Source organism: Stegastes partitus, unplaced genomic scaffold (genome assembly GCF_000690725.1).
Source record: "Stegastes partitus isolate 25-593 unplaced genomic scaffold, Stegastes_partitus-1.0.2 Scaffold694, whole genome shotgun sequence".
NCBI classification, from domain to species: Eukaryota; Metazoa; Chordata; class Actinopteri; family Pomacentridae; genus Stegastes; species Stegastes partitus.
In genome coordinates, this window is record NW_007578425.1 from 132,013 (window position 1) to 141,507 (window position 9,495).

The following is a 9,495-nucleotide window of genomic DNA, read 5'->3' on the forward strand; positions in this document are numbered from 1 at the left end:
TAAATTTAAAATGCATATTTGTAAATCTCTTGATCAAAACGTCTTACATGTTTCTTGATGTCCTGTGCATAAAACTGTACATAAAGTAGTTTTAACTAATTCCATCTGTAACAGTTACAACAGTAACATGTTGGTGACAAACTGATACTTTACTATTATTACTTAGTTATTTTACTTAGTATATTACTATAATTACTACTATAATTACTTAGCATACGGTATCAATCAGTGGGACCGAACCACAACCATAAAATTTATTTACATTTTGCTGCTAATGATGACTTATTTTTACTTAAGTTTAATTCTATTTAATCATAATGAAGTATTTTTGCATTGCTATGCTGTTAATTTTAATTAGGTAAATGACCTGAACACTTCTTCCACCACTGCTCACATCGTAATAAATTTTATTTTAATTTAATTTTATTTGTTTTTATCTTGACAGCTCTATGTCCAAGGAATCACGAAGACTACACTACCCACAATTCTCTGAACGCTGTTGCTATAGAGACGTGGTTAGCTAGCTTCTTAGTTCCGGGGTTTTAGTAAAAACAACGTTTACCTAATAGCATCGAGCATACATAGTTTGATACGGAGACTGTTTTTTTTAGCTGAAAGGTGTGTGTTTATAGCGTGTCATTAGCTGTGTTGACATTTGTCTGTGGTTACTGTCAGTTTGTGAAAGTTTTCTGCCACAAAGAGCCGCTATGGTTTCGCGCTGCTACTGCGCGCGACTTTTCAAAGTGGGCGAGTCTGCTTAAAGAGGACGTGCAGCCGGTTAGCAGCAGTTAGCGTTGGGCTTTACGAAGTTTACTGGAAGGTAAAATGCACCTAAACTGGCGCTAAGGTTTTTATTAGCTGCCGAATTCTCTGTTCAGATGTATTTGGCGCAGGTCTTCAAAGCATGACCAGCACCTCTTTTTTGAACATGGCCGGGGTTGACACTAGTTAGCTAGTCCCTGCTCTCTAATGTAAACAGCAGCGTTGCTAGCAGTGGAAGCTAACACAGGCCACCGTTACTCAGATAAAGGAATAAGCAGCTCAGCAAACTTCTGGCATATTTTTGACCAACAGGTAAGCTAAAAGTATGTTCGACTGGTTGAAATCAATGCGCCCGTGACCGAATTATTTAGTAAACTTGTATAGTTAGTTACTGTGACGTTACTGTGAGTTAACTTCAACCATTAAACGTAACAAATAACATTCCTGTTGTCTTTCGTGACTATCCCCCGTTGAATTTGTTGTACCTATTTTCCCAGCAGGCTGTGCATCATGTCCATTGATTTTGACAGTGCTGCTCTTCAAACCCAGCATGATGAAGAAGAATACGATCAGGAGGACTATGCAAGAGAGCAAGAGGTGCAACACACACATAGATACATTTTTAAACTGTTGGCCCAGCATCTGTGTTGCTGTTACGTTAGTGTTCAGTTGTTTTGCCAGTTGTGTGCCGTTGTTATGTTGTTAAAGGAGGTTTGTTTCTTGACTGTTCATGTTGTTGACCATCCTCTACCCAACACATCAGATGCAAAGCGCGTGTTTCGAGCATGCTCAAACCACAGAGACAATATGTGTCTTGTGCACCTCTAAAGGCATTAATAGTTTCAATTTATGTTTCCATGACTGTGATTATGCATGGCATGTTTGCATATGCACACAGTCACACACACACACACACACACACACATAAAATAATGCTAAAGGCGTAATAAAATGTTATGCAGATGCCTGTTTGTACAGGTTGGTTTTTAAAAGCTTTTTGAACTGAAGCACTGACTGAGTTGTACTAACTGTAAATGGGAGTTTGTTCAAAAGCATTGAGACTATAGCAGTGAAAGTATGGTCCCCCTGTGTTTTTAATCCTGGACTATGGGACTTTAAACTGCAGCTGATTCTCTGATTTGAGGTGTCTCGGTGTAGAAAAAGAGGGTTCAAAATTCAAACATGTAGCACAGAGCCAGAATAGACTTAAAATCAAATTGTACTGCTCCCTTTTGAGGACTTTAAATTGACTTGTTCTTGTTTGTTTTTTGGAGATCACAGTGTTGTTTGGGGAAGCTGTGACGTGTGCATAGTTTAAAATTTCGCAATCACTGCCAGCTTCACAGCTACACATGCACGTTGTGTTATTACTCACACCTACAGTCTGTTCTGCCATTAACCTGAGCTATTATTGGTTCAAGGAAAGGGCCTCCTTCCAGGTGTGTCACACTGAAACTCGTTCTGCACTGTGGCTTTCCTACATTCTCTCCATGTAGGTTACTTTGCGTCTGTGCTTGACCTCACTTGAGCAGAGTGAGAATGAAGATGCTGAACATTTTACCAAAGGCTTCAAAACCTAGAAGAATGGGACTTTAAATAATATTCCTTAAATGTATTTATTTTTTTCTCCTTTGGTGTAGCCTACTTATTATACACAAGCTGGTCACATGGAAATGTTTGCCACCAGTAATTGGAATGTTTCTGCTCCAGTTAACCTTGCTATATGTTTTGTTTGAACAATGGAGTTCTTTGGGAGCAAAATACAGCAATACCACAGGGAGCCGACAACATGCCAGGCGCATTTTGGATGTTTTACTCAGAAGGTCTTCTCTGCAGACAGAGTAGGCTAGGAGGTCTTGTGGCTTCACAGCTGAAGCAGAAGTGCGTATTCAGTCTTTGTTAATGTGCAAGTGGGATAATATGGGTCCTTTGGTTGTGGACACAGTGGACGATCTGAGGAATATTCAGCGGTCATTGTGGGAAGTAAGTCCAGCTGGCTTTGCTTGTTCTATCACACATGGCTGGTTGTAAAGCAAGCCTGGTCAGTCTGTTACTGACACAGAGGGGAATTTTTTGTTTTTGTGACATTCAGAACATGTTTTAACAAGACCTTGCTGTTTGCCAGTTTGATATAGAACTTTATTTTAACTGGAGTGATGATCTTAATTAATAATGAGATGTAAAAGAAAAAGATCCATACATCTGAGAAGTCTTATCCAGAGAATGTTGGGGATCGTTGCTTCATAAATGCCTTATATAATTAGTCAATTATACTTAAATTTACAGACAAAATGTTCTTATCAGCTACAGTGAGCCATCTTCCACTCAGAAAAATTAGTTTGGTTTTCAAATATTTTCAAAATATTGTGCAATGAATTTTAATGTAACAAATATTTTAAAATGAGAATTTTTTATTTAAAAAAAAAAAAAAAAAATCAAAACTCTACAAATATGCCCCCTAACAGGCTGTCATTGATTGCCTCTCTGTTTTCCTGTCTGTGTTACTTTATAACTCGGTTGCGGAGCAACGTTGATGACTCATTTCCATGTGCTATTTTTCTACAGCTGCACAAACTGCTCACAGACCTGCCTGATGACATGCTGGAGGACAGCATCGACTCCTCCTCCCCAGAGTTAGAGTGCTCTACCTGCAGCAATAAAAACACTGGCAACAGGTAACACACGTTGTTGACACATTAGTAATCTCAGATTTGGAGAACTGTTTTGAGACAAACAGATGTACCATGACAGCACAGTAATATAATCATGCATTTTGCCATCTCTACTCAGCCCACAGTCCAAGTGGACTCAGCAATGGGCTGATCATCCAAGGCCCACCTCTCATGCACAGGTAGAGTGTTGGTTTGTGTTGATAATAGATTTTTTTTTCTCTCTCTGAGGTTCTAAAAGAAAAACAATCTGTTATTTTTAATGTCTCTCTGAAGAACTATGAAGTTGACTATGATCAAGGCTCTCACGATGAGTACGCCTATGGGGATGGAGGTGTTCATATGAATGGACATCAAAGCCACCCTCCGAGCGAACCTCTGCCTCACACCTGGAACCAGGATCATCAGTTCATACAGGGAGATTATACATGCACGAGCATGGGCACAGAGAAATCTACAGAGACCTGTGATTTTTCTACTGAGTTTGAGTCCAACTCATACTCTCAAAGCAAACCCAACCATGTGGAATACAATGGAGAAGGAGGATATAGGGACAAGCAAAGCCATTTTCAAGTGAGTGAATTATTTCATTGTCACAAACCACATACTAACTCCAGGGTCCCAAGGGCTTATTTCAATGATAGAAATCTCAAATGATTTGATAGTCTGCTGCAGTGATTGCTGTCCTGGTCCGAAACAGAATGTGTAGTACAACTGCTTTACAATCTTATGCCCCACAGCAATTTGAATAAACAATAATAAAAAAGATATAAGAGAGCTTCTAACCCTTGAAAATAAAATTCTCCACATTTTATCATATATATATTTGAATTTTAAACACGCTTGGCCCACTTGTGTTTACAGTTCATGATACTTACGTTCTTCTTAATTTTTTTAAAATGAACATTTTGTTATTTGGCAGTCTATAATTTGTGCAGTTTTATTGTGTGTCTGAGAGACAGCAGTTGAATTGTTTAGCTCTAATTTAGTTCAAACTTGTGTTATTGAACATAACATTTTGCTTTCAACCGTACTGTGTTTCTGTGTTTTGATCTTCAGAATTTAAAGCCAGGAGCAGATGACAGAGTGATAAATCAGTACAAGACCAGCTACAATCCTCACCATCCTGCTCATCAGCCACAGATGTTTAACTCACAGGCCACTCAGCAAGAAAGTCAGTTTGACCATCTACAAAGAGAATTCCTTGATTCGACACAACGTAAGTCCTACAGTCTTGATTTATTTGATGGACTAATAGTACAAGAGTGCAGTGACATGTCAGTCACAGTCCTATGATGACCAAAAAGTGATACCGTTACCATCTATTTTAATTTAGAATGCTCTGAATTAGCAGAGCAAATCCGTGCAAGTGATTTAGAATTTTTTTTTGTTTACAACAGCTGCTGTCAAAGTGTGGCTGAGCAATGCAATTAGGTCTCAACTCTTACACTTGCAATGGTATTTAGAAAATAGGGTGTTTTGACTGGAAAAGGCTGGGAAGATGGAATGAGTTAAAAAATTGCGTGGTGTTTAGTTCCATGTACCAGCCTTGTACATTACAGATATTGTTATCCATACCAGTGCTTAGTGTTTTTTTTTCAGATTATTAAAAAATGTGGCCAATGAGAAACTGTACATTGTCTGTGATGTTGCGCTCTTCGTGATTGCCAACAAGAGCACTGCATGTCACCTGGATTCACCAAAAGACCCTGTCTTGCCCTCCAAGTTCTTCCTCATACAGGACAAGGACCAAAATTAGATCTATTTATAATATATTTCTGTGTCATAAAGATATCTAATACATAACTTGCTGCATTATAGTTTTAATTGCCGTGGGTCAGAAGCTTTATTGGCTGACCCTGTTGTCGAAATTTTTGCTATGATCTTAATAAGGTCCAGAAGTCTGAGTTGTCTTTGTCTTGTTTTATTCAAAGCTTTGAAGGTACCACTCATACAGAGTGCAAGCAGTCTGCAGGAGAGTACACATACGTGTGGTATTCTTATACATGTACAGGTGTGGCCTTTGCTGCAATGATAGTATAACGATCTCGTGCTTGATAATCAACAGTTGGGGGTACAGGGTGCACTCATCCACAGACATTAGAGAACTAAACACATTGGATAAGATATCAAAACTCTAAACACATTGGATGCAACAAGGCTGTGTTTCCTATAAACTTCTTGACATGAACAGCTTCTTCTTCCTTCTGTACAGTCACTAATCTTTTACCTAGATGTTATGAAAACACATTTCCTCTTTCCACTGAGCTTTAATGAAACTTAATGAAACTTGCTTTGACATTCTTCATGCAGTATCTTCATGCAGTATTTTTCCCATTACAACCCTTTGGGGATTCTACTGTCCATCCAGCATGTAAAGACAAGTAGCAATCAGAGGTTTACTACTGCATAATAGGAGGCCTAAAGTGCTACTGTAGAAACTACACCTATTCCATTGACACTGCTGAAAATAAAAATGTCCACACACGTTTTAAATAAAGGGAAAGTGATGATGATGGTGTGTTGAATTAACAAGAAAATCTGGGTTTCAGAAAATGCTGACAGAGAGCAACTCGCCCAGCTGCAGATTTTGAACAAAGCTCAACAGAGGCAAATTGAAGACTTGGAGCGAAAACTGGAGGATTCCCGGCGTAATATGAGATATCTTGAGCATCAGTTTGCAATTGTCAAAGGTATGTTTCACACATTTTTTTTACCTTTTAAAATGAAGGGTCTCTCACTGTCCTCCGCCGGCATAAAGCCATGTAAAGTAATATGAATAGTATTAATATAGTACTGCTTATGTCATAGTTTAAGGACTGGAATTTAATTTTGTTACACTTTTTGCATATATTGAAAAAAGAAATTGAAATTGTGGAAATTAAATTGGAGGATTCTTCCCACCCTCTCCACAACACAGTGAAGAATCAACAGAGTGTGTTTAGTTGGAGGCTGCGTCAGCTTCGCTGTCGAACGGAGAGATACAGAAAGTCATTCGTACCAACAGCCATCACCTTAAAAAACAAATCTGACTGACTGACGGTTGACTGACTGAATGATTATTGTTGTTGTTGTGTGGAATATATGTTATATTGATTAAAAAAAAAAGAGAGAGAAAGTGAGCTTTTACAAGATTGAATTTCCCTTCTGGGATAAATAAAGTATTTTTCATTTCATTTCAAATGAACTCTTTGAATTTTAAATTAGCACCTGTGGGTGAAGAAGAATCAACACTAAAAACGAGGATCTTGGAGTGAGCATCTCTTTGTTCAGTAGTTCACAGAATGTCACACAACACAGGGTTATGGGAGAGGAGGTCCCTGAGTAAAAGGACAGTCAGTATTTATATTGTTACACTACTTGTGGAGGGGCAACTTCTCTCTGTTCTGAACACTTTGTCTTTGTCTTGTCAAGGGAGGATTGCTTTATGTTTCTCTTTTACCTCGCTTAGGACTGTATCAGTAATTTCTCTTTATCTGTAGTGTAACTCTCTGTGTCAGCCGTGTATCTCTCTAAGAATTCCTTCACATTCTCAGAGACTGTTAGTGCTTCACAATGCCTGACCTTTGTTTTGCACTTATGGTTTATAGATATATTGCTTTTTCATATGTATGCTTTCAGTGTTTTTTTTTTAGTTTTTAAATACACCATTTAAAGCCAATAAATTAAAAAATAAAATAGGATTGTGTTCAGTCAGTTACATATCTGCCCTCTTGTGGCTGTCAAGAGTGCTTGCGCTATTTATAGAAACAGCGTGTCCTGCACTGTCTTTGCGTGCCCTGCTTTTCTTTCTGCATGTGCTGCTTGTAGAAGTATAATGATTTTTTATTTTATTTTTTAAACTATTAACAGATGAAAAGGATGGCCTCGCTGTAAGTCTAAAGGAATCAAGTCGATTGATTGAAGAGGCAAAGGAGAGAGAGGTTCAAATGCAAAACAAGCTGAGGACAATGGAGCAGCAAGTACAGATTCTCAATGAGAGAGACCAAGAGGTGAGTTCTGTGCTGGTGTTTTCCTTCTTTTTATTATTTAAGGCTAAATACAAGACAGTCTGCTATACACAATGTAATCTATAATTAACAAACAAACTTGTAAAAGAAAAGGGCTTTTTTGCGAAGGGAATGATCAGTCACATTATGAATGCATTCAAAAGCAGTGGCAGCTTTACAAAATGACAAATCTGACAGGAAATCATGTGTGCAATTGTGTGCAAAGCAATGCTGTTTCTGTTGCTTCGTGCTTGCTGTATATCTTCATTGGCACCTTCTGATAGGATTGTTTGTTTATGTTAGGGTATTCAGTAGTTTTTGTGTGTTTGCAGAACATGAAGAAACAGAGAGTGGCGGATGCTGCAGTGGACAGCATGAAGCAGCAGATGTTGGATCTTTGTCGCTCTGACACACTGTCCAGAGCACGAGAGCAGCATGACAGAGACCTTGCCATCATAAAGGAGCAGCATGAGGCCGCACTGTTGGCCCTGCAACAGAAGCTGGATTCTACCTCTCAGGCTTTGAATGAACAGGTCTGTAGTTTTATTGTCACAGGCTTCAGCAACTGAATGCAATTAATGAATCAGCAAGCTATCCATAACACTCTAATTTTCTAAATGTGACAAATATAGTGACATTAAAATGGTCAAAGTCACGTGCAGACAGCCTTATGTCCTGTATTGTTTCTGCTGCTGTTGCTGTTTCTAGATTGATGTTGGTCAGAGCTTACGAGAGCATGTGAAGAAGTTGGAGCGACAGAGAGAAGAAGAGCAACTAGAGAGAGCCAGAGTTGTCAATGCTCTCACTCAGCGTCTGGAGGAGAGTCAACAACAATGTGCCAAGCTGCTGCAGACAAGTGAGCAAAGTCGTCTACATCTGTACTGAGACGATATTTTTGTCTTTTATGTGGAAATCACAGAATGATTTAGATCAACCTTTGTGCACCTGCATGCAAATATCCTGACTTTGCTCACATCTAAATGACTTTCATCTGTTGTGCTAATCCTCTACAGATTCAGTGCAGGAGATGAGTCAAATGCAAATCAAACTACAACAGGCTCAGTCAGCCAAGGCATTGAGTGAAAACATGAACAAAGTTTTGCAGGTTTGCTCTCTGATTCTTTTACCCAAGAAAAGAACTTCTCTCAAAATGTTATTGCTGAAGAAAAGGCTCCCTAAACTTGGGAGGCTAAAGTTTGTTTTTTTTATTTTTATCCCAAAGGAGGATATGGCTGATCTGAAGGAGCAGATAACGCTGTATGAATCTGCTGTGAAACATGGTGTTATTACATTAGACCTGAGCAGTGACTGGGAGAACCAGCTGTCTGAATCTTGTGTGGATCTAGGATTGAAGAAAACAAAAAGGAAAAATGGCACACTTCACAGGTACACTATAATTATAGTGTGGTGTCATTGCGGTCATTAACATGTCTCTGCATCCTTTTTTGTGCCATGAGTGCGACCACATACTGTCAAACTTTGTCAACTAGCTCGATTTGTAACCATTGGAATTGTTTTTCCTTTTACTTTATTTAGCACTGCCCTGGCTCACCTGTCAGACACCAAGCTGCCTAAGGATGAAGCTGTAAGGCTGCTGCGAGTGGAGATGCAGCGATGCCTGGGTAGTTTAAAGGGGAAGCGGCAGAAGATCAGTCAGCTGCAGGATGAGCTCCAGCGCTGTCAGTGTCGAGTAAATGAGCTGCAGACCGAGTTAGATGAAGTCAAGCTCAGCACTTCGGTGAGGACTACCCCTGAAAGCTGTCATTCAGATTTAAGTAGATTTAACCGTCAGTTTCTAAATTATTGAAGCTGCTTTCCTGTGAGTTTCCAAATTGTGTAGTTAAGATAACAAATCTCTAAAAGTATCTGAAAGAGTTAAATATATTATATGCCTATGGTATTTTTAACCCAACTGTAGAAACAAACAGGCATAAAACATCTGTGTGCTTAAAAAAGAAGGAGTTTAAATGTGGATAAATATGGTGCATAAATACAAGGTAAAAATGAAATGGCTGTGATGCATACAATGATCATGAAAAATAAATTATGACTTCATGTCCACAGGCCAGAGAGAT

The 9,495-nt window shown here is 38.8% G+C and overlaps 1 protein-coding gene across 1 annotated transcript in view; it reads left to right on the forward strand.

Moving 5' to 3' along the window:
• Positions 1 to 789: 789 nt before the first annotated feature.
• Positions 790 to 9,495, forward strand: part of cep152 (centrosomal protein 152) — a 15,486-nt gene continuing 6,780 nt past the window's right edge. Inside the window, 13 exon segments of the mRNA XM_008290763.1 lie at positions 790 to 1,074; positions 1,260 to 1,359; positions 3,328 to 3,437; positions 3,553 to 3,613; positions 3,708 to 4,004; positions 4,491 to 4,650; positions 5,984 to 6,124; positions 7,284 to 7,423; positions 7,753 to 7,953; positions 8,129 to 8,276; positions 8,434 to 8,525; positions 8,643 to 8,806; positions 8,957 to 9,211. Of these exon segments, the coding sequence (XP_008288985.1) occupies positions 1,273 to 1,359; positions 3,328 to 3,437; positions 3,553 to 3,613; positions 3,708 to 4,004; positions 4,491 to 4,650; positions 5,984 to 6,124; positions 7,284 to 7,423; positions 7,753 to 7,953; positions 8,129 to 8,276; positions 8,434 to 8,525; positions 8,643 to 8,806; positions 8,957 to 9,211 (1,856 nt within the window). The 5' untranslated portion in view covers positions 790 to 1,074; positions 1,260 to 1,272.